The sequence below is a fragment of the Carlito syrichta genome, unplaced genomic scaffold (genome assembly GCF_000164805.1).
Source record: "Carlito syrichta isolate Samal-C Ts95f unplaced genomic scaffold, Tarsius_syrichta-2.0.1 Scaffold92606, whole genome shotgun sequence".
Classification (NCBI taxonomy): Eukaryota; Metazoa; Chordata; class Mammalia; order Primates; family Tarsiidae; genus Carlito; species Carlito syrichta.
In genome coordinates this window covers 34,893-60,103 of record NW_007036702.1, presented here as the reverse complement: position 1 = coordinate 60,103, position 25,211 = coordinate 34,893, and the positions used below count along the sequence as shown (strand labels likewise).

The 25,211-nt window shown below is 43.8% G+C and overlaps 1 protein-coding gene across 2 annotated transcripts; it reads left to right on the top strand.

Annotated features, from left to right (window-relative positions):
- Window positions 1–7,004: 7,004 nt before the first annotated feature.
- DCSTAMP (dendrocyte expressed seven transmembrane protein) lies at window positions 7,005–25,007 on the top strand. Of its 2 annotated transcripts, XM_008060411.2 has the most exons (4): window positions 7,005–7,261; window positions 17,347–18,388; window positions 23,203–23,511; window positions 24,438–25,007. In XM_008060411.2, the coding sequence occupies exons 1-4, from the start codon at window positions 7,128–7,130 to the stop codon at window positions 24,510–24,512; spliced, it is 1,560 nt and encodes a 519-aa protein (XP_008058602.2). In that variant the 5' UTR covers window positions 7,005–7,127; the 3' UTR covers window positions 24,513–25,007. The 2 variants fall into 2 exon arrangements, with proteins under 2 accessions (XP_008058602.2, XP_008058610.2); XM_008060419.2 differs by lacking the exon at window positions 23,203–23,511 and having other exon boundaries at window positions 17,347–18,186.
- Window positions 25,008–25,211: the final 204 nt, after the last annotated feature.

Here is a 25,211-nt window from a genome sequence, read left to right as displayed (position 1 = left end):
ACAAGGAATGTGGGTGACCTCTAGGAGCTGCAAGAGGCAGAAGCACAGATTCTCCCCTAGAGCTTCTAGAAAGAAAAACAGCCCTTCCTTTTAGCCCTGTAAGACCTGCATCCGACTTCTGACTTTCAGAACTATAAGATAGTAAATGTGTACTGTTTTAAGGCACTGCTTGTGGCAATTTGTTACAGTCTCAATAGGAAACAAATCAGATTCCAAATGTCCATCAACTTATTTACGAATAAAAAGACTGTTGTATATTTATGTAATGGAATACTATGCAGCAGTAAAAAGGAATGAGCTATTGATACACACAACAAGATAGATAAATCTCAAAACAATTGCAGGGCCAGATAAAAAATAAAACAGAAAAACATACAGCTTATAGTTAGAACTTAGTCTATAAGTTTATGTTTAACCCTAGTTTATAATCTATCATCTATCAAATTTTTATTAGGTGATTAAATATTTAAATGAGAATACACACACACACACACACACACACACACACATTAAATGAGAATACACACACACACACACACACACACACACAACCCTAAGACAAACAAACAAAAATTGTGAGGAGAGGAGAATTTTATAAGTATGGTTTTAAAGATGAAGAGTGACAGCATTCTTTATTTAAAAACTGGAAAGATATTTGTATAAAATGGAAAGATAATTATCTTTGAATGGTAGAATTGAGGGTAATTTTCTACAATGAATGTGCATTACTCTTTGTAAAAAATGACACACATTTTAACATTAAAAAATTCTGTTATTGTGGCAGTTATATTAAAAATGAATTAGAGACCAGTATGGACATTTTACCAAACAACATATAAGGTTGGCAAGTAAGTATATGACAAGATGCTCTACATTATCAATCACTAGACAAATGCAAATTCAAGTTATGATACACCACTGCACATTTATTTGGGTGGCTAAAGTTAAAAAGACTAACCATACCAAGTGTTGACAAGGACATGGAGGAACTGGAATTTTCACACTGTTGGAGGGAATATAAAATGGTACAATCGCTTTAGAAAATTTTAGCCACTTCTTAAAAGTTGAACATACACCTATTATATAATCCAACCACCCTCTCCTAGATATTTCCCCCAAAAGAATGAAAGCATATGCCCATACAAACTTTATCTCCAAATATTTGTAACAACTTTATTTTTAGTAGGTCCTAAGAGGAAACAACTCAAATGTCCATCCACAGATTTATGAGTGAACCAATTGCAGTGTATTCATACCAAAAAACTAGTCATCAATAAAAATGAATGAATTATTGATAGATGCAACAACATTAGATAAACTTCAAAATAATTCCAGTGCATGAAAAAAGTCAGATAAAAAGAAGAAGGAAGACATACAGAATGTTTTATTTACTAAAACCTAGAAAATGCAAACTAGTCTACAGTGACAGAAAGTAGATAGATGTGGGCTGGGCAAGGGGTAGAATGGGGAGGGACACAAGAGAGGGACACAGAGGTACACCAGGAACCTCGGGGCATGATGGATATTTTCACTGTCTGGATTGTGCTGGTGGCCTCATTAGTGTACACATATGTCAAAACCTATCAAATGATACACCTTAAACATGTGCAATTTGTGGCATGTCAATTATCCCTTAATAAGATGACATTTAAAAGTGCCTTGGCCATGAAAAGACACAGGGGAAACTTGAATGCATACTACTAAGAGGAAGAAGCCAATCTGAAAAGACGACATACTGTGTGATTCCAATTATAGGGCATTCTGGAAAAGGCACAACTATAGAGAGAATATAAAGATTAGTGGTTGCCAGGGGTTGGGAGGTAGGAGGAATGAACAGGAGAGGATTGTTAGGGCAGTGAAACTCTTCTGTATGATACTACAGAGGTGAATACATGTCATTAGACATTTGTCCCAACCCACAGAATGTACAACACCAAGAGTGAACCCGCATGGAAACTATGGGCTTTGGGTGGTTAGGGTCAATGTAAGTTCATCAATTGTAACAAATGTACTGCTCTGGTGCAGGATGTTGATAACCAGGGAGGATGTGCATGAGTAGGGTAGGGGACAAATGGGAACTCTCTGTACCTTTTGCTCTATTTTTCTGTGAACCTAAAACTACTTTGAAAAAATTACATCGGGTTTTAAACGTGGCTTGTACAATGGAAGTTTCTCATATCAGCAAAGAGGATCAAGGGTTTGTTCAGTGTCTCAAGATGTCATCAAGGACCCAGATACTTCCCACATTTTGACTCTGCCTTCCTTCATATTACAAAAAGGGTTGCAGCTGCTGCCGAAGTCACACATGCGGGCACAGCCATTTCTACTAAAGATGAACATGTTCCTTTCTTTGAGTGTCTTTTTAAGAGAGAGGAAATCTTTCCCACAAACACCTCTTAGACCTCTCCTTGGCTCCCACTGGCTGTTGTTGAGTCTCATACCTATCTCTGTTCTCAGGAAGGGAGAGGGCTACACATGACCACCCACTGAGGCCACAAGGGCCCTCACAGGGCTCTATGGCTCTGCTCATTCTCCTTCCCAACAGTGAGTTCATCTCCATCCTCTTGCTTCTCTCTGGGTCTTCCTTACCCCACCGTCTATCCCTGAGAGGATTCAGGGATCCGTTCACAGTTTCCTTGGGTCTTTCCATGTCACGTCATTGTCCCTCTGTTGAGATTTCCATACGTGTATGTCTGTCTTCACAGCCAGGTCGAGCTCTGACAACCATGCCTTCTTCATTGGGGAGTGCAGGGACTTAGCACCAGGCCTGGTGCACAGGGATGTGTGAAAAGTGGACTAGGGCAGGAGAAACAGCAGTCACAGGTGTGTTCATCCTGGGGAAGAAAAAAGGCCAAGGCAGGGAAGCAGCTCCCTATATAAGTGAGTGTAAAACACTGAACTGTTTCAACATAGACACAGCAGAAATGGTCACTATCTATTACTGTGAAAGATATAACTGATGAGCTCAGGAAAACACCTGAAAACATCATGTTGAAATTAAAAGGAAAGAGCTTTAGGGCAGAGACAGCACAGCTGAACTCAAAGGACAGATTTCTTGCATTTTTTGTGGTACATATAAAACTTATTACCTCTAATAGGTTATTTAGGAAAGATCATATCGAACTTTTTTTGGTGGGGGTGGGTTAGGGTCGTACTCTACCACCCAGGTTGGAATGCAGTGGCATGATCACGGCCCACTGCAGCCTTGACCTCCTGAGCTCAGATAATCCTTCTGCCTCAGTCTCCTGCGTAGCTGGGACTACAGGCATGCACCACCAGTCCAGCTTAATTTTTTTTGTATTTTGTAGAAAGTTCTCACTATGTTGCCTCGGCTGGTCTTGAACTCCTAGGCTCAAGTGATCCTCCTGCCTCAGCCTCCCAGAATGTTGAAATTAGAGGAGTGCCGGGCTCGGTGGCTCAGCCTGTAATCTTGTGCCTTTGGGAGGCTGAGGTGAGTGGATTGCCTGAGCCCGTGGGTTCGAGACCCGCCTGGGCAGCGAGACCTCATCTCTACAATAAATCAAAAATCAGCCGGGCATGGTAGCACGCGCCTGTAATTCCGGTTACTCGGAAGGCTGAGGTGGAAGGATCTCCAGAGCCCAGTGGGTCGAGGCTGCGGTGGCCGGGAGCGGCCACTGCACTCCAGTCTGGGCGACAGAGTGAAACTCCAACTCAAAAAAAAAAAAGAAATTAGAGGAGTGAGCCACCACACCCAGCATAGCAATTTTTAAGAGGTTAAATCTATTAAATGGACAAAGAGACAACCCTTGTTTATGTCAAGCCGTGCAACCTCGCAAAACACCATCTTCTTGTCTCAGTTCTCTAGAGGGATCCCTGGGCTGGATGAATCATGGCTCTGAAGTGAACCTACTGTTATCTGTGTGTCTGTGACTCATCAAAACTAAAACCATCTCTGTAAAACAAAGATTCTTTGATATCAGGATAAAGAATAAAAGATGCTCCTGACCTTTGAGACATAAAATAATTTCAGTGGTGACTACTCCTTGCTGGCCACCTGAGGCAAAATCCCAAAGGTATAAGTTCAGGCCCTGGCTTCACTTGGCCAATGGCCACCAGGCCCTGGTATTAAAATCAGGATGGTTCCTGCTGTTCGGGCCCTCTCAGTCATTGCTGTTCTAAGGCTATTTATCTAAGAAGTGCAGATAGATATTCTCAGCATCCAGTTCATGAATTGCAGACTTTCAAAGTCATTAAGGAGCATTTGACCAGGTTAAAGAGCTGAACCTAACTTTTCCATCCTCTAAGTTCACTAGAAGTGCAGGAAAGAAATCCTGCTGCAGCAGCTGAGTCTCATCTGTCTGCATCCCAGCCCCTAGACCTTAAGTTATACCCACTTGTAGGGATCTCCAAGGTCTAAACCAAATTGGCCATTTTCTTCCACTCCTGTTGGGAGCCGGCCACGGAGGCCCACTGAGCGTTAGGGATCAGGGAGGGCCGTGGACCTCGAGACCGCTAGGACGTGTTCGGGAGCCGTAGACCCCATTTTCCTCCCCCTTTTGCCATGCAGCACAAATAACCTAAAGGAACTCTGCTGGCCTAAGCTGAAGGCTCTGTGACTGTGACAGGCATGGCTCACTCTAGAAACCCATTGTTCCTGTTTCCCATAAAGTGCGGTTTCGGCTTAGGTATTAGATATAATTCAAACTCAGGTCACATTTGGGAGCCTTTTATACGGTACAAGCTTCTTTATAAGATTTAAAAGAATATTTGTAGAATTAGTATATACTTATGGAGAGCTGTTTTCAGCTTTTCAATGGTATAGATGATTGTCAAGAGTGGCCCAGCACAGAGTTTGGGCTGGGCCACATTCCTGAGAGCCCAGTATGTACTTTGGACCGGGCTGCATTCTTTTAGGCCAGCTTTAGCTACAGTTAGTGTAAGGTCTTTTTGCTACCTGTTATAGAAATTGAATTTATTTTATTCATAGAAGGTATTGTAGAATAGGTCATGCTACGAATCATGTTAGTTCAAACATAATCAATCATAATATTTTTAGGTTTAATAAGAATATAGTTAACTTTAGAACTGTCATTGTCTCCACTTTCTACTATCGAAGTTTTGGCCTTAGTACATTTACAGTTTACATTTAGGTTTTAGAAGCTTTGCTACTACTAATCAGCTTTATATATTAGAATTAAGAATTGGAAAACTTTCATAGAAATTAGGATAGATATATAGGACTTTGGAATAGCCATTTTGTTAAGAGATTGTAGTCTATTGTTCCAAAAGGTGGCCCACCCTGGACCTTAGACTGGGCCACATCCTGTAGGGCCCAGTGTGATCTTTGGACTGGGCCACATTCTTTAGGAAATTGGCTTAAGCTATAATTAAAAGCTTCCATAGCATTGTGTAAATAGTAAAGTTTAAGATAGTCATCATGGGTTTTGTGTGAGCTCTAGAAGTTATTGATTATCAGAGCATCATTAGGCTAGTAAGGATTGTTACACTGCTTTTGAAGAACATTAACTAGCAAAGGGAACAATGAGACAATCTTGGGGTTTGTTCCTCCTCACACCTAAGCATCTGGTGGGTGGGGGATGCCCCCCCCTGCACCTGGCTTTGTGTTCACGTGAAAGACTTGTGAGACTGCCTGTGTAAAATTTGGGGATAAATACCTGCTGTAACTTTCAATAAACGGCTTCTGCTCATTTCACTGAACAGTTGTCCACTTTCTTTCTTTCTCTTTCTTCCTCTTTATATCTATCCTTCCATCTTTCTTTAATATCTATCCCTACAGATTCGCCGACGCCACCACATCTTCCAAGGGACTCCCCAAAACTTGCAGGGGCTGGCCCCCCGCACACTCCAAAGCCTGGAAATTTCTCAAAACCATGTCATTGGCTCCACTTCCAGTCCCTGGGGGAGACCAACAGTTTCCTCTTTCCAGGGTTTTCTTCTGGCAGCTGCTCCCAGATTTGCCTTCCATTAGCAAATGTCGGTCTCCCTGCCCCTTTCTCTGAGCACAGGGCTTCATCTTTTCCTTCCCCAAGAGGGCTGAAACCATCCTCATCTTTGCTCCCTTCCTCTTCAAAGAGTACCAATACCTTCTCTCCTCCTGTCCTTTCTCCTTTGCAAGACTGATGTGCTGAATTTTCTCTAGTTTTTCCAAACACAAATGACTTCATCTTTACTGCTGTTTTTTCTTTCTCCATTTCCATCCCCAACACTTCCACAAAGCAACCCTTGCTCCTCTCCTCTTCGATTCGCTCCCTAGCCCACTGAAGAACAGTTCCTGCCCCCACTCACTTCTTCCAGAAGCATCCATGACTTCCCAGTCGCCAAAGTTGAGGATAATTTTCTGAGCCTCATTCTTCTTTCCATTGCCATGATCCCAACTGCCTCCTCCTTCCTCTCCACCTTCTGACTCATCCCAGTCTTGGGTCTACCACTGTTGCTCTGGACTACCCAGCCAGACATCCACACTGCAGTCTAGTCCTCCTTGTTCAGATGAAAACATCTCATTTCAATGGCTCTCTGCATTTTCAAGACAAAGTCAGCCCCTTACTGGAAGATCCTTGAAGGGTCGTGCAGGTTGTGTCCAGCCTGAGCCTAAGGGTTGATTCCAATCCTTCTTTTTTATAAAAATAAAAGCTTTAAAAAAAAAAAACTTTTGCAGACATAATATGAGTCTCAATCAAAGAGTAAAGAATGCTTTTGTAGAAAAGTTTTGAAGCTTTCTTAATTCCTTGAAAAGTCATAGGTTGGTCCTCTTAACTTGGAAGCTAAATTTCTAAGATGGAAAGTCCCATACATGATGGAGAGCATGACACGAATTATTAGACCTGTCTGGGGTCATCTGTGCAAAGGCAGTTTCTACATGCTTTAGTCTCTTCAAGTGTGGATGGGAGGTGGGTGTGACCAGTGCTTGTCATTTTCCCATGATCCAGGAGGGAGTTGGGGGTGTGAGAGTGAGAGAGAGGAGGAAAGAGGGAGATCTTCCAAGCTTTCACAGCTCACTCCCTTGTGTTTGAAAATACCCTTATTTCATTGTTTTCTAGAACTGATTTCTAGAACACTTATTCTGAGGAAAATGCTAGAAAGGAATATGCTGTTCCTTTGTATTGGTTTCACCCTTTGTTGACATTAAATGACTTAGTCACTATGTGATGGAAATAAAGAGATTGATTCATGGCAATGTGACTCTCTTGTCACTTCTGGTTCCTTTTTTTCCTGCTATATATCAAGACTCACGGCCCTTGGGAAGTGTTTCTGCATTTAAAGAAGAACCTGAGAGAAAACCGTAAGTAAACTTTCAGAATAATCTTATTTTTTAAATTGCTTTTTTTAAAAAAGTACTACTAAATTAGAATAAATGATTGCAACCAGAGCATACTTTAAGGCCTCTTCCTCTACTCAATCTGCACACCAACAGAAATACCAGGAAGAAAGCCTTTTCATGTTGGTAACTGAATTATCTCCTCTCAGGAAAGATGAATGTCCACTAGCTGGAGGAGCTTGTGTAAACTCACACCATTCCCCTGCTCTTGAAGATCGAATCCCCTTAACCAAACCCAGTCCTGCTGAGGAAGCGATGCCCTGCTTCCCTGACAAGAGCTCTTGGCATGCGCGGTGATGGGCTGAATTGTTCCATAAATGCTATTCTGTTTACCCGGGAGCTTTCATTAATCTTCCCTTTCTTGTGTGAAGGTTGCTTTCACAGAGTAAAGCATTCGCTGGCTTTCCCAAGGCAAGGACGGTGAAAACAAAATGATGAGGAGTTCACTCCACCGCCAATGGAGGCTTCTGCTCCTGCTCCGGCTATTTTGGCAGTCAGAGAACAATGTGTTCTGAACCCAGTGATAAGTTTGCAAGAGCTTAAAAAAAAGAAAGAAAGAAAGAAAGAAATGAAAAGGAAAAGGAGCCCTCCATTCTTCTTTTGTCCCACTCACAGGTGCTAGGCTTTGATGTTCTGTCTCAGAGTGACTGCAGAACGCCAATGCCACCAGCCAGCTCTGCTCCTCTCTGCATTTCTCATTTCAGAGGCTGTGGGGGCTAGCAGGGACCCGAGAACTCAGGCAGACCGAGGGACCCGAGGGCTCAGGAGGCAAGATGGCCTATCCATGTCACGTGACCTGTTCTGGGTGGAGGCAGGCTGGGGCACAGGTGGCCCCACCCCCTGCACAGGGCTTTCTTCCTACTCCTCTCTACCCTTGGTTTGAATTTCCTTCAAATGGGGTTCACATTAAGCCATGAAGATGGCGAGTGAGGCTGGTGGGCTCAGGTCAGGCCCTCACGGGGGACTGGCAGTGCTCCTTGGAGGAGCCCAGATAGCAGAGCAATTGTCTGTTTGGATTCATTGTTCCCCCGGCATCTGTGGACTGTGTCTGGGCATGAGCCATTGGCTTGTATCTGAGCGTAAGCCATTCTGCAAAGGAGCAGGTCAGAGTGAGCTGGTCTCACTTCATGGAAACGGCAGGATGTCCGATGCAGTGAGGGCTCTGCATGGGGGAAAGCTGGGAGCAATGAAACAGCCCTAAGGTCATGGCCCCCAGGTCTCTCCTCTAGAGAAGGCCACATTCACTGCTCCTATACTTGCAGCAGCAGCGAGCCTGTGAGTCTCTGTTTGCCATCTCTCAGGCTGCACTGGTGATGTGCATCCTCATTATCTCCCAGTCTAAAAAGCTCCTAGAACGGGCCAATGTTAGACACGGAGGCTCTCAGTGTTATGTCACGGTTCCATTTGTTGTGGCTGCTGACTGGACCATGCAGCTTGAGAGTTGATTTCATTTTTTTCTTTTTTTGAGTTGGAGTCTCCCTCTGTTGCCCAGGCTGGAGTAGTGGCACACTCATGGCCACCACAGCCTCGACCTGCTGGGCTTAGGTGATCCTTCCACCTCAGCCTTCCAAGTAGATGGAACTACAGAGTTGATTTATGCTCTGAGAAAAGTGCTCAGGAATGCTGACCTCCTTGACTTACCAACAAGGTGGACATACAGAGCTCTGGGAGCCCTGTGCCCTCTCTGCCAGGGCTCTTGATGCTGCCACTGATGTTAATTCTCCTCTGAAAACAAGTGAGGTTTGTGCACCTCACAGTGGTTCATGCTGGTTGGTGTGTGCAGGGTTGAGTGAAAGTCTGGCTATTTCTGTTTCCTGTGGCAACAGCTCAGCCCTAAATAAAAGCAGGTAAATGTGGCCAGGCATAGTGGCTCATGCCTATAATCCCAGCACTTTGGGAGGCCTAGATGGGATGATCGCTTGCGCCCAGGAGCTCCAGCCCAGCCTAGGCAACATAGTGAGACCTTGTCTCTACAAAAAATTAGCTAGCATAGTGGCACACGCTTGTAGTCCCAGCCACTTGAGAGACTGAGGCTAGAGGATCGCTTGAACCCAGGAGTTTGAGGCTGCAGTGAGCCATGATTGTGCCACTGCACTCCAGCCCGGGTGACTGTATGAGACCCAACTCACACACACAAAAAAGCAGATAAATGTGGGCTCAGGCTTGATGCACAGACTGCACTGCTCAGCTCTGTGGGACTCTCAGATCAGACCAGGGCTTCTCATTTCCACCCTTGTTCTTTCCCTTGTTCTCTCCCACCCAGGTGCACAAAAATTGCCTTAACCCCATGAAAAAGAGATAGGACTCTTGGTGACACTGTTGTGGACCCCAACTGAGACTTCCCCACCTGAGAGATGGTATAGACTGTGGTTTAGGGATGAAAGCAAGAAGGTGGTCATTACTCTTGGGATATTGCTGTTGGTAAAAGCAGATGATTCATCCTGGAGAAACAAGGATGTTGAGTCTGAAATAAACAGTATCGGTAATAGAGGCAAAATAAGGAGAAGTTATAGGTTAAGGGGATCAGGTAAATTTTAAAAGCTGCCAGGAAAAAAATGACAAAGAGACAGTGGGAGGGACTCAATCCAGTGAGCCCAAGAGAGGGGAATAAAATAGAGTTAGAAATCTTTGGACAAAAATAAATATTCTCAAGGCATAGAGAAAGCCTTTATGTGTGAGACCAGAAATTGACATATAGCATGATTTTAAAATGTTTCAAAGGATAAAAGGGGGGGGGGAGGTAGTTCAGAGGAGTAAAGAAGGGGAAGACTAAGGTAAGAAGAAGGCAGAGAGGAGAGGAGGGAGCCCTGTGAACATCACCTCACAAACAAGGGTTGTAAACTGACTATCTGTGGCCAAAGTCAGCCAGTCAGCAGGTTTAAAAATAGTTTGAGCCAACATAGTTTTTTTAGAAATCTGAACATGACACCCAAAATATCTACATTTCTGACTTGGAAAAAAAAATCCAGAAAATCAGACAACTGGGCCTATAGAGAGCCTTAAAGAAAATCTATTGGGCTGTGGGCTGCCGCCCTGCAATTTAAATGGGGGCACAGGCTTTTATCCCCAAAGACCCATGGCCCATCCATCATCCCCCACAGACCTCCCCCTCAAGGAGTATCTGTATCTCCTTATTTCCTTCACTCTTCAGTGCTTGTCTGAACCATGCAGGCACTTGGAATGCTGAGAGATGCCTGCACTGTCCTGATGTACTTCCAACCCTGACCCCAGCTCAACAGGGAAGGTGAGACGAACAATGGATGCGCCTCTCTTCCCCTGTCCCTAAGAGAGATGGTTCAGGCAGGAAGAAGGGCCCCTGGGCCTGTACCTCAGACCAGGATGACCGATGCCCAGAGTGCCCTGGTTTAAGGCATGAACAAGGGTGAGCTGTAATTGTCTCTAAGTAAAACATGGTATTCTTAAGTAGCTGCTGAGCAAGTGTCCGCTGTGGAAAGTAGATCTGCAGTCAGCTCCAGAAGGTTCAGAAAGGGGAGGACACTGGATATGGTTAACAGTGTAAGTGCTCATAGCAGCATTGTTTACTGTTTGTTTTTAGAGACAAGGTCTCACTCTGCCGCCCAGACTGGAGTACAGTGGTGCTATCATAGTTCACTGCAGTCTCAAACTCCTGGGTTCAAGCGATCCTCCCACCTCAGCCTCCTGAGTAGCTGGGACTATAGGTATGTGCCACCACGCCTGGCTAACTTTTAAAAATATTTTTGTAGAAACAGGGTTTTGCAATTTTGCCAGGCAGATGTTGAACTCCTGGCCTCAAGTGACTGCCTCGATCCATCTCCCAAGATGCTGAGATTACAGTCATACACCTGGATTGTTAAATCTGTATTTCAGTATGACTGGAATTCTGGGAATATATTTCAACCAAATTTAGAAGCTACTCTTTGAAGATAATGTCAAAGAGGGACTGAGGAACTGCCCATCCTGACCTCAGTGTCACTTAAACATGGGTTAGAATTCTGGCTCTTCTATTTATTTAGTGTGTGACCGTGATCAAGTTATTTAACCTTTCTGAGCCCCAGTTTCCTCATCTAAAAAGATATAGATGCAATAGTACAGGGTTGCTGTGAAGATTAGAAATCAGATATAGCAGATGCTATAACAGTGGTCAGGCATGTAGCAACAAATTGCTAACTATTATCTATTATTAGTAGCATTTCACTAATAATAGATAATTATATTGATACAAAATAGAGAATAGTATTGGCAAAAGCTACAGTCTGTCCACTTCTGTAACTATGTATTCTGTGGTGACTGAAGGCCAATGGGGCATTGTTATGTACTGAAAGTTTGTGTCCTCTGCCAACTCATGTGATGAAGCCCCAACTGCCAATGTGGCTCTATTTGGAAATGGAATCTCTAGGGAAGTAATTAAGATTAAATGAGATCACAGGGTGGAGCCCTTATCTGATGGGATTAGTGGACTCTTTTTTTTTTTTTTTGAGTTGGAGTCTCACTCTGTCGCCCAGACTGGAGTGCAGTGGCCGCTCCCGGCCACCGCAGCCTCGACCTGCTGGGCTCCGGCGATCCTTCCGCCTCAACCTTCCAAGTAGCTGGAACTACAGGTGTGCACTACCACGCCCGGCAAACTTTTGAATTATTGTAGAGATGAGGTCTCGCCAAGTTGCCCAGATGGGTCTTGAACCCGCGGGCTCAGGCAATCCACTCACCTCAGCCTCCCAAAGTGCTGGGATTACAGGACTCTTAAGAGGAAAAGGTAACAGTCGCACCATTGCTGAGGAGAGAGATGAGAGACTGGCGGCCAAACAGAGCCGTGGATGAAATGCTTTCTAGGTGACATGTTGGAGAAGTCTTTGTACTTAATTAAAGGGAATTCAGCATGGCAAGGAAAGAATACCAGAGAGCTCACTGTCCTTCACTCTCTGTCCTGTGAGGACACACAGAGAGGGCAACTGTCTGCAAGCCAGAAAGAGGGTCCTCACAGAACCCAGCCCTGCCAGACCTTCATCTGGGATTCCAGCCTCCAGAACTGGGAGAAATACATTTCTGTTGTCTAAGCCACTCAGTCTGTGCTAGTCTATTATGGCAGTACTAGCAGACTCTGGCAGGTGTGTAGGAAACTTTAACTTCTTTACCCAGGCATCATAGTAGGATTTTTAAAACAAGGTTTATGAAAAGTCAGAGATGAGACGTGAATGTGATAGGAAATATGTCACTGAGTGATGGAAAACTAAGGTCTCATCAGTTTTCCTGATGCCAGGTTGGCCTTGGCAAACCCCTTAGCCTCCTTAGACTTTATTTTCCTCAACTGTGAAAATCATCCAGTTAGGTGTCAGTCATAGTCACCCGGATCTGTGCTCTCCAAGACACAGACATCAGTGATGCATTGACATGTTAATAATGTAAATTTGATCCAACCATAACTTAAATGTAAATTACTTGTTATCTATATTAAAAATGACAATAAGATAAAATTGTAGTTAAATTAAATTTAAATTATTAAATAAAATTAAAAATTTGATCCCTCAGTGGCACTAGCTCTATTCAAGTGTGCAATAGTCACATGTAGCTAGTGTCTACCATGTTGGACAGTGCAAGCATAGAACATGTTTGACATCACAGAAGTTCTATCAGACAGGGCCAAATCCTCGAGCTTGCTACCTTAGGGCTGGTCTTCAGATGAGCAGCTTCAGCAGCACCTGGGAATGTGTTAGGAATGCAGAATCTCAGGTGCCACCCTGACCTTCTGAATCAAACACTGCATTTTTAACAAGGGTCCCCCAGTGATTACGCATTCAAGTCTAAGAGACTGTGAGCTATAAGATTCCCTCCTGCTTTAAAAAGAACACTTAGGAATCTGAGTATCTGCTTAAAAAAGTCTGTGAGAAAGAAACCAGCTGCTTAGCTTGTCAAAATTCTGAGTCACTGATTTGCCTAAAAAGGAAAGAATTGAGAATATCCAAAGAAAGATCAGCAGTATGGCCATACCACCATAGGAGTGGAAGGAAACAACAGAGGCCTACAGGAGGCATGGATGGCATCGCAGAGCTGGGGTGTGGTGTAATCCACTTTTGTCTCCAAGCCTCTTACCAACCTGATCATTCAATCTTTGCCTAAAGAGCAATCTGGAAGTTCTCAATTTTGTGTGGCAGCAAGAAATAAGAAATGGATTGCATTGACTGAGCACATTATATCCAGGGAGTCTCAAGATGCTTGCTAAAGTTGCCCTCATTAAACCTCACCAGGAAAGAGCAGACAGGTCTTATATTCAATTAGGGAGAACAAGGAACAGAAAAGAAATCAATGCCACACCTCATGGTGCCAGAAATGCAGGCTGGCACATGTCTGGGCTCATCGTTCTAAACTCTGCTTCATGGTTTGAGCTACCAAAATAGGAGAGGATGGCTTCAGTCTTCTCACTGCAGAAAGTTGTGGTGTCTTTGGGTGATGTGCTGTTTTTAGCACAAAAACAAGGAAGATAATATTAGAGCTGTTGGTTGTTAAGAAAACATGTTCCTCTTACAGGACAAAATTGCAGTTGTATATCTTAGTTAACTGATATTAACTAAGAGTTGATTGCAGAATGTTAAAATTTTAATAAATCTCTTTCATACTTTTAGAGAAATGTCTGTATTAAGAACATACTGTATAAGGACGAAGGCAAGAGAAGGGGAAAATGAATCCAGAGAACACATTATTAATTTTTTAGGAAGCAAGCAAAATTGTGCCTCATAAAGGAAATCAAAAAAATAAAATAGCTGGGATTTCTGATTTACTTTAGAGAAGGATTTGCTCATTTGAAACATATCCTTTTAGAGTCAACTATTTTGATGCAGAAGCAAAAAACAAGCAGATAGTGGAAATGGGCTTGTGATATACGACTCAGCTCTTAAAAGCAGTCACTGGCAGAAGCAGATACAGAAAGTGTAATGTGTCTCCAGCAGGAACAGACTCGATGAGCTAAGCATCCTGTCATATAACCCAGAGTTGTGGAATCCGGGCCTGATGCAGGGGAGAGGGACCACCCAGGAGTCAGGGAGACCTGGTGTAAATCTCCCTGTCCCATCTACTCTGTGTGATCACTGACAAATTTCAGTAAGCACTTGAAGCCTCAGTTTTCACTGCACAAAATGGAAAGAGCACACTCAGGCTTTGGGGCTGGGCAAGTGGAAAGATGCTTTATGAAAAATATCTAAAATAAAATAGGCAGTTAGCATGTATTCGGGTGTCCATTGGTCAATAACGGTTTGAGGTCGGATCCAAAGCAATGGCAAAGAAAGTGCATGGGAGCATGCGTGGGAGGAGAGGCAGCAGCTCCTGACCTGCTCTGGTGCTGGGCATCTTGCTCACTGCTTACTGCCCTCCTGCCTGGCGAGGCATCCTGCCCGTGCCATGGAGCAGATCTGATTCGGGTCGGCAGTGCTGGGGACAGTTCAGGAGCATAGGGACCCATGGTCACAGTCGACTCTGTCTTCAACCTTCAATCCAACTTCTGATTCCAAAAGCAAGCAAAGCTTTCCGGGAAAAAGAGTAATGGCCTTTTGCTGGTCCCTGTCTTAATGGCCAGTCTGATACTCTTTCCTCCTGATGGAGTAAGAAAATCCTCCTATGGAATCTGGAATTCCTGCTAAGGCCAGTCCCACATGGTAATGATCCTTCTTCAACACCCGAGTTCGTCCCATATCTCTTTTCTGCTCTGAGCATTTCCACTCAGTTTATGTGGTAGGAGTTGTAAGTCCCTCTATTCTTGCTGGAGACATTTACACACGATTATTCTTTTTTTTTTTGAGTTGGAGTCTCACTCTGTCGCCCAGACTGGAGTGCAGCGGCCGCTCCCGGCCACCGCAGCCTCGACCTGCTATGCTCCGGCGATCCTTCTGCCTCAGCCTTCCGAGTAGCCGGAATTACAGGCACGCACTACCACGCCCGGTTGATTTTTTGATTTATTGTAGAGATGAGGTCTCGCTTCCTAGGGGGGTCTCGAACCTGCGGGCTCAGGCAATCCACTTACCTCAGCCTCCCACAGGCGCGGGATTACAGGCTGAGCCACTGAGCCCGGCTCACACGATTATTCTTAATATGCCTATTCCCTCCATCATATCCCTGCCCTTCATTAACCTCATTCAGCCTGAACACAGAAAGAGAATCACTTCTCACCTCTAGGTGCTCAGTTTACACCTTCAGTCAAGGCCTGGGTTTGTCTCTCATGTGACACATGTGATTCACTGGTTCTAATGGTATTAAGCTATTCCATGAATCTAGCCCCGTCCTATTAGACATACAAAGGGATTTAAGAGTGTTTCAAAACGCAATCAATGTCCTCATATATATGGTATAATGCTTGTTAGATACTCAATCAAGAGCAAAGAATGCCAAATTTATTTTATGCCATTCCAAGCGAATCCAAATGTCTCTGAGTGCATAACAGACCTAAATCTGTAGCACCTTCATTTTAATTATTCCAGGTCTGGGGCAGGAAAGAAGAGATAATTAACTCAGTGACAAACATATTCTGATTTTCCTTGTATGTTTCTTACCTTCTACTTGGAGGATAAGGGCAGAGGAGGAAAGAGCAATGGTTACAAAGCAGAGACACGATGGCCTCAGTCCAATTCCACATTTAAGTCTGAATGCCCTTCGTTTGCTTTCTGGTCTGTATAGAGCACAAGAAAATAGATGACTATTTAAGGGTAATCTTACATAATGTAGTTTATTGACAGGTCAGCCTATTCATCAGCCTAGGGTTCAACTATTAAGGCTTATGATATAGGATTGTTGTCTTTATCAGTTAACAATAACCTCCTACCAGGCCTGTACCAAATTAAGTCACTTAAAGTAAATCAGCGGTTATTATTACTCATGTGTCTGTGGTCAGCTGGTGGGCTGGCTGGAGACCAACTGGTCTAGGGTGGCCTTTCCCACAAGTCTGGCAGTTGGATGGCTGTTGGTAGACTGACTGGTCAGGGACCTCTCATCAACCAGCAGTACAACCTGGTATGGCTGGTTGAATAATGCCCCTCAAACCCACAACAAAGATGTCTATGTCCTAACCCAGAACCCTCAAATATGTTACCTTACCCTTAATCTGCAGATGTGATTAGGGTCTTGAGACTGGGAGATTTCCCAGGATTATCTAGTGCACCTAGTGTATTAACAAGCGTTCTTTTTTTTTTGAGTTTGAGTCTCACTCTGTCACCCAGACTGGAGTGCAGTGGCCACTCCTGGCCACTGCAGCCTCAACCCGCTGGGTTCTGGTGATCCTTCTGCCTCAGCCTTCCAAGTAGCTGAAACTACAGCCACACGCTGCCACGTCTGGCTAATTTTTGATTTATTGTAGAGATGAGATCTCACCAAGTTGCCCAGGTGGGTCGCGAACCCACGGGCTCAGGCAGTCCACTCACCTCAGCCTCCCAAAACACGGGATTACAGGCTGAGCCTCCAAGCCCGGCTAACAAGGGTTCTTATAAAAGGGAGGCAAGAGGATGAGTCTTGTGGAGAGAAGATATAAAGATAAAAGCCAAGGTCAGAAAGGATGACAGATACAACATTATTGGCTTTGAGATGGAGAAAGAAGATCCTTGTGCTGGGAAGTGAAGGTGGCCTCTAGATGCTGCAAAAGGTAAGGAAACAGATTCTCCCCGGGAGTCTCCAGAAGGATTACAGCACTATGAACCCATTTTACTTCTGAACTACCGAACTGTAAGAGAGTAGTATGTGTTTCTTTAAAACACTCAATTGGTGGTGAATAATGACAGTCACATCAAGAAGAGAATGCAGATGGACTTGTGAACATCAGAGTACCAGAAGGGTGTGTGGGAGCAAGGCAGGCTCAGACTTGCCAGTCACTCCTGCCACATTCTATTGGCCAAAGACGTCACAAGGCCAGCCCAGATGCAAGGGATGGAGAAAAAGACCCACCTCTTGATGGATTCTATTTCTCTCACTTTGTCAGAGAAGTCATGTTGCAAGGGGGTAGACACAGGGAGGGGTAAAATAATTATGGCCAATTTTTTTTTTTTTTGCAAGCAGTCTACCACCATGCCCTCTAAACTTGGTGTCCTTTACACTTTCAGGGATGCAGGAAGAATGGGTATCCAGACTGCAGGCATCAATATCTTCCTAAGTCTTTGGAGGATTTTTGTGTCTCCAAAAAGCCTTGGATGGAGGGACTTTATCCAGCATTTGGGAGTTTGCTGTTTTGTTGCTTTTATTTCAGTGGGCCTCCTCTCTGTGACCTTCTGCTGGTTTCTGTCATCAACCATAGCGTTCACCACCACCTGGATGATTATGTGTGTCCTGCTATGTTGCACCAAGCACGCACGGTGTTTCATTCTTCTCGTCTTTCTCTCTTGTGGCCTGCGTGAAGGCAGGAACGCTTTGATTGCTGCTGGCACAGGGATAGTCATCTTTGGACATGTGGAAAATATTTTTCACAACTTTAAAGGTCTCCTGGACAGTATGACTTGCAACCTAAGGGCAAAGAGCTTTTCCATACATTTTCCACTTTTGAAAAAATATATTGAGGCAATTCAGTGGATTTATGGCCTTGCCACTCCACTCAGTCTACTTGATGACCTTGTTTCTTGGAACCAGACCCTGGCGGTCTCTCTTTTCAGTCCCAGCCACATCCTGGAGGCACAGTTAAATGATACCAAAGGGGAAGTCCTGAGCGTCTTATACCAGATGACAACCGCCACAGAAGTATTGTCCTCCCTGGGTCAAAAGCTACTTGCCTCCGCAGGGTTTTTGCTGGTCCTACTTGGCACTGGCCTCTTCATGAAGAGATTTTTAGGCCCTTGTGGTCAGAAGTATGAAAACATCTATATCACCAGACACTTTGTTCAGTTTGATGAAAGGGAGAAGCATCAACAGAGGCCCTGTGTACTCCCACTGAGCCAAAAGGAAAAGCAGAAGTATGTCATCATCCCGTCTTTCTGGCTGACTCCTAAAGAAAGGAAAAACCTGGGACTGTTTTTCCTCCCCATACTTACCCATCTCTACATCTGGGTGCTGTTTGCAGCTGTAGATTATCTGCTGTATAGACTCATTTTCTCAGTGAGCAAACAGTTTCAAAGCTTGCCGAGCTTGGAGGTTCACTTGAGACTGCACAGAGAGGTAGGGGCTCACAGGCACTTGTTACAAGGCATCATGGCTACTGGCTGGTCTGTCTTGCAAAAGATGGTGAACGTGAGGTAGGGCAGTGTCTAATGCACCTTTGCATCCCCAGCACCTAGTAAAGCGCCAGATACATAGAAAGAGTTCAACAAATGTAGGTTGCATCGAATTGAAGTCCTGATGTTAGAGTGAGTCTGTATTAGTTTTCTACAGATGCTAGTTTCCACCAAATGATCACACACTGGGTGGTTTAAAACAACAGAAGTTTATTCTCTTATAGGGCTAGGGGCAAGAAGTCTGAAATGGGTGTTGCTTGCTGAAATCAGTTGTTTGTAGGGCCACGTTCTCAGACTCTTAGAGAGAATCCACTCTGCCTCTTCCAGATTCTGCTGGCCACTGGCATTCCTTGGCCTGTGGCTGCATCACTCCCATCTCTACTTCTGTCTTCACATGGCCCACTCCTTTGTGTATGGAAAAACTTTCTCTGCCTCTCTTAAAGAATGCATGTGAGTGTGTTAGGACAATTGGGGGTAATCTCTTCATCTCAAGATCTTTAACTCAATCACATTTACAAGGATCCTTTTTCTAAATAAAGTGACATTAACAGATTCCAGAGATTAGGACCTTATGTCTTTGGAGGGGTCACTTTTCAGCCTCTTACACTCAACAAATACTGAAATGTGGGAATTGGTGTCTCTGATGTTGAACATGAAGTTGATTCTCAAGCAGGAGTATCTGACGTGAACTCAAGAGCCTGAGGTTTAGAGCCAGCTCTCCTCACACCCTCGGACTCGTGTGAGTAGACTTTGGACACCTCAGAATGAGAACTTCTTTTCTGTGCATTCTGAATCCTTATCAAACATAGGAGAGACCCAGTGCATCGGTGTAATGTCTAAAAGGGTGATTATTGACAAGGGACTCTTAAGTAACCCAATCATAGGGCTGGTATAAATACCAGGTAGCACCTACTTTAAAAAAAAAAATGCTACCTAACTACACTTTGTTTTTTTTAGCTAGATTAGGTCAGTGGTTCTCAACCTTAAGAATTTCCTAGATTGGATACAGAGCACCAGCCCTTCATTTCTGGAGATTTTGTTTTAAATGAGACGACATCTTTTATTTATTTATTTTTTTTGAGTTGGAGTCTAACACTGTCGCCCAGACTGGAGTGCAGTGGCCGCTCCTGGCCACTGCAGCCTCGACCCACTGGGCTCCAGTGATCCTTCTGCCTCAGCCTTCTGAGTAGCCGGAATTACAGGCATGCACTACCATGCCCAGGTGATTTTTTGATTTATTATAGAGATGAGGTCTCGCTGCCCAGGCAGGTCTCGAACCCGCGGGCTCAGGCAATCCACTCACCTCAGCTTCCCAAAGGCGCGGGATTACAGGCTGAGCCACTGAGCCTGGCTGAGACAACATTTTTGATAAAAAAAAACACCCCATGTGATTTCAAGGTAGGTGGACCACACTTTGAGAAACTATGTCCTGGGTGTTGTTGGAAAGCCATGACCTTCTGAGCCAGTGCTCCTTAACCCTGGATGTGGAGTTGCCTCACTATGGGGCTGAAAAAGCCAATCAACCAGTACCTCTCTGCAGAATCTCCAGGGTTTCTGACTTAATTGGACTGGGCTGAGAGGTTTTTAAAACCTCCCCAAGTAATTCTAATGTGCAGCCAAGATGGAGAACTGCCTTTCTCAACCCTTCACCCAAACAACAAAGTCAAGAATTTAACTTCTAATCGCCGTCAGATGGATCTGGGGAAAATCTTAATTAGCCAAGACAGCGTCTTTCTCTGAGTTGGTGCCTCCTGTGTCTTGAGGAATCTGACTTTTCCTCCTGTATTCTCTCTCCTCTCGCAGCTGAGAGCAAATGAAGACTGTGGTTCTGTGCATCCTGTCTTTTATTGTCTGACACTTTGTCTTTTTTTTTTTAACTAAGAAATTGTGAAGCTGAAGCAGGTGGAGTGTGGAGTGTGGAATGTGTGTGCATGTGTGCATTGTGTGCATGTGCATACATGTGTATGCAATGTGTGCACTAGGTCAGACTGGTGACAACACCATCAACTGTTTTCACGTCTGTGATTTGCCCTCCTCTTTATCGAACTTCACCGAATTGTGCCGGCTGCCGGGGAGGTCACAGAGGGGAAATGGCAGCACCATTGCCTATAAAGTCTGCTTTGAAACCCACTTTCCATTTCTATCTCTGAGGGCCTCGAATCCTCCTGCTGCGTCCACACTTTTCCTCCCCTTTCCTCTGGCTCAGCAGATAGAGTCCCCCAGCTCCCGCCATTCTCATCCTGGGCTGCTTCTCAGAGTTGATTACTCTGAGTTCTCTGCTTCCTCTGAACAGTTCAGTTAATTACAAGGCACCCTGTTGCTCTAGATATTTGGAGCAGGGTGGATAATGGAAGTCGTGTTTCAACTAAAAGCCAAGCAAGAATTTCAGACGTGTTTGATCTAGGCTAGTTAAAGGGCCTTTCTCCTTTTGCATTTTCCTCCTGTGGTCTCCTTTCTTGGCCTCCCCTCGCAATTCTTCCTCTCCCTCCTTCTTGTTTTGGCTTTCTCTCATTTGTTTCCCTCTCAGCCAATACCCATGCCTGTTTTGTGAAGTCTTCCCATTTTAGAAAAAAGGGAAAAAGTAAGTTCTGCCTTCCAAAAAACAGCCCACCATCTTAAGGCATTGCTGGGTCCTGAGGATTCAAAGATGTCTAGAGTGTGATGACCTCCTTGAGAGACTCTCGTCCTGGGAGCAGGGAGAGGCCATAATATACATGTGTAACAATAGCAGGGTGGTGGGCATTAGAGCAGATGTGAGTAGAGCTGGCACCTCTCAAATCTCTCCTACCGTGCCTGGAGACCGTGCTGCCAGCAGCCAGCTTCCGCATGACTGGCAATGCCCTGCCCTTATCCCAGGATGCCCTTGGAGGTGCCTGGTCTTCTTCACTGCTGTAGATTTCCAAAGGAGAAGTCAAGCAGGAGGAGAAACATTGGCACGAAGTGTTGCCAATATTTCTCTCCTGCTTTTATGCAGTTTTAAACAAATGTTTTACATAAAGAAAATGGGAAATGGCCAATGTAGAGCTACCTGCATGGGTGGGCAGCATAAGTAAAAAACAACCACAGTGTCTACTTATTGAGCATTTGGCCACACTAACTTTTAAGGACTGTCTGCCACCAGAGCCTTCCCTCCATTCATTACTTAACACTGTCTCAGCAAATTGTAGAGGTAAACATATTTTAAAACATCAGGGTACCATTTAGCATATTGTTTGGCATCTTGAAAGAGTTAACTCGTCCTCCACATTACCCTCCACCAAACCCATACAAGTAAGTGTTGACTCAACCCTTAAGAAGCCCTGACTCCCAACTGCAAAATCCCCAGTTAAATTCCTAAATAACTTCTTCCTAGATCGAACACCCGCTGCTTTCTTATTGCAGGATTTCTCATCACTGACTCAATCGATGTGTTTGTTTCTTCAATAGTATTAAAAAAGAGTGTGTGCCTTTGCTCTGGGGAATGAAATCTCTCCATTTAATTGTAAGCGGACTGTCTTTTTAATAAAAGAAAAGGAGAGGGAACACAAATGTTTTTCATTACTTATTCACAGTGCTGGGGAAATAATAGATTTGACTTGATGTATGTTGAGGTCCCAGGTTTGGTGTTTCCAAGTTCTTTGCAAGCACCTCTGGGTGTCCTCTGGGTGTGGTCCTGGTTCTTGTTGGGAAGTCATTTACCTTTTCTTGGCCCCAGGGCTCGGTGGTGCTAGGGTGATAATAACTTACTAAATGATCCAATCTCTAAGCCTAATGCTTCCTCCCCAAGGTGTTTAATTTGCACTGGGAGTAGTTTATTCATGGGCAGGATCTGGTCCATTAATTCCTGTTTTGCCAAATTAGAAAACAAATCCACCGAGAGATTAAATGACTTTCCCAGGTCAGGGGAAGAAAGAGCTGAATCAGCACACATGTCCCCTGAGGGTGGCTTGGCTGGGTGGCACAAAGTCATCTCTAGTCCTCTATGTCAGTGCTGAGAGTAACTGGTTTGTTTTCTTGCCTTCAAGAAGAAAGGAAGACACCCATTCCTGAGCATCCATGAGAGATGAGAAAATTTCCTATTTTTAAGACCTCCACAAACAGAATTTTAGAGTCTCTTTCAGTGAAGTAGGCTTGAGGGTCAACACATCAATTCAAAAGGGGATATAGTACACTAAATAAGAATAATCCCTCCTAAGGTTGATTTAGAATGTAGTTTAGTGCCTCAAAATCTTTGTGACCTTGTGGTCCACTGAAAGGGAGTTTGACCAGATAGAGGGATATGACAGTGTCTTAAAGGACTATGTTCCAGAACAATCTTCTCTTCCAGTTTAGCTGATTATCCCCATCTTTAATTAACCCCACAAAGTGTAGAACAAGTATTCCATGAAAATGAGTTATGTAGTCAAATTTGTTAGGAAAACAGCAGACTAAAGTTAAACAGATTTCTCTGCCATCTTAAAGCCTTCAGTCTAATGGCCATTGTTACTTTCAAAAGAAGGGATAGAGTAGACAAACTTATTTAATACACTTCTCTCAAGGGAATCTGTACTGTTTCTCCCCAAACCCACTATGGGATACACGGCAATAGTTACAAATAATGTGCATCCCTTCTCCTTTGCTCCAATTTCAACCCACAAAAGGAGATGTTATAGTTGTTTTTAGCTAAAGCTCCCTGAATATTTGAAGATAAATTCTGTATGTTGCAGAGAAGTATCAAGAATGACAAGGACTGAGTACAAAAGTAGAATGGCTCTTGATTATTTTATCCTTTCATTTTAGAAGCAAGGAACGCAAGACATCATCCATGATTCTTCCTTTAACATATCTGTGTTTGAACCCAACTGCATCCCGAAGCCAACGCTTCTCCTATCTAAGACCTGGGTTCCTCTCAGTGTTATCCTTGTGATATTAGTGATGCTGGGACTGCTGTCCTCCATCCTGATGCAGCTTAAAATCCTGGTGTTAGCATCCTTCTACCCCAGCGTGGAGAGAGAGCGCGTCCAATACCTGCATACAAAGCTGCTTAGGAAAAGATCAAAGCAGCCAGTGGGAGAAGTCAAAAGGAAACTGAGTGTATACCTCACAAAGGTAAGGCTGGGATTGGGGTTGTAATCTGAAACTAAGGAAGTGTTGATGAGAGGCAAAAGGAAAGTGGGCCTTGTATCCCAGCAGTAGACAGGACTATTGGGAGGAAATTAACACATGTATATGGTTGGGCTTTTAGCTTTGTGATTTAAATGTTGATCCAGCGGACTTGACAAGATAATCTTCAAAATATTGGTTTCCAGTAAGTTTGTTCAGAGGTAACTGGAAAAGGCCTCCGTATTGGCTATAAAGCAACAAGACCTCATAAGATAAGCATTCCCTGGTAAAGAAAAAGCAAAAGAAAATATCTACCGCAACTTCGTAAATGCCAAAGACTTGCTCATTCTCTAGTATTTTGTATGTATTTATATGATATGTATTTTATATAAAATACATATTATATATATTTTATTATATATATATTTTATATATTATGTATTTTAAAATATATTTATATTTATATAAACATAAGAACTCTCGTGTGTCTCATAAAATGGATACATATCAAAGATTTTATTTAACTTATTTATGAGGGAATAGTAAGAAATTAAAACTAACTAAAATGATACTTCAAAGAACATACACATATATAGGCCATCAGGGATACCGAAATGAATCTGCTTCACAGCTGGCTTCTTCCACAAGGGGAATGGGAGGAATCACTTGTGCTTTGCAGGGTGAAGTTCATGTGCATGTCATGGACAAGAATTACTTAAATTGTTGCTGTCAGCCATCTATAACCTACAGAATGGAGAAGTAGCTCATAGACAGTGAAAGAGCAAGATAACCCACACAGATAAGCTTTTCTGTCCATTTCAGAGTCTTTTGGCATTTTTTTCCTGACACCTTTAACCCGATAATGAAAAGTTTATGCCAGAGGTGTTTGGTATGACCCCAGTGCTAATTCATCTACTCTTCTGTCTTTTCAGATCCATTTCTGGCTTCCAGTCTTGAAAATAATTAGGAAGAAACAAGTAAACACTACAAGTGAAGACAGTCTGTGAGAGACCCCAGGTAGCTCCTCAGACCCACTGCCCCAGCAATTCTCCTTAGGTCTACCGAGGGCCTAACCATAGAGAACGGAATGATAGGGTCCCATTGGGAGTCCGAGTCTTCAGGGCCTGGTTATGCCTCTTTTTATGGTAAAGCTCTGACAGGTAAACAGTTTATGGGGTCTGACTTCCAAACATACCACATGATCTGGTCTGTGTCAGTGTAGTATGGGACTCTAACTGGGCTCCTTGGTGATGGGTTTCAGCCTAGAGTAATAGTCAAAGAAAAAACATTAGAAACAATTGAAATCTCTACTACAGCCTCACAAGAAAATGCCAAGGAGAACATCCTTGTATAAAGCCTGCAAACTATCTTTAAACTCTTTGTCCTTCTTAATATCTTTCATAGCTATCACTCCCACAATTGTCTCTCCTCCTGGCCCCTTATTCAAAACTCCTTTCTGAAACCCACTTCCAGCTCCTCCTGGTTTCTTCTTACCATCACCTCCACTCCTAACCCCCGCTTGCCTGATCTATTTTGTTTTTTCCTCTTCTAGTAAATTCTGTAGCCCAATATTTATGCCAGGGTAACCTAGGGACCGTGTGTACCAAGGCCATATAAAATTCTTGTTAAAATGCACATCGTGGGCCCCTTTTCACCTTTAACTGTACTCAAAATGACTTTTAACAAGTCACAGGATGTGCTGTCTT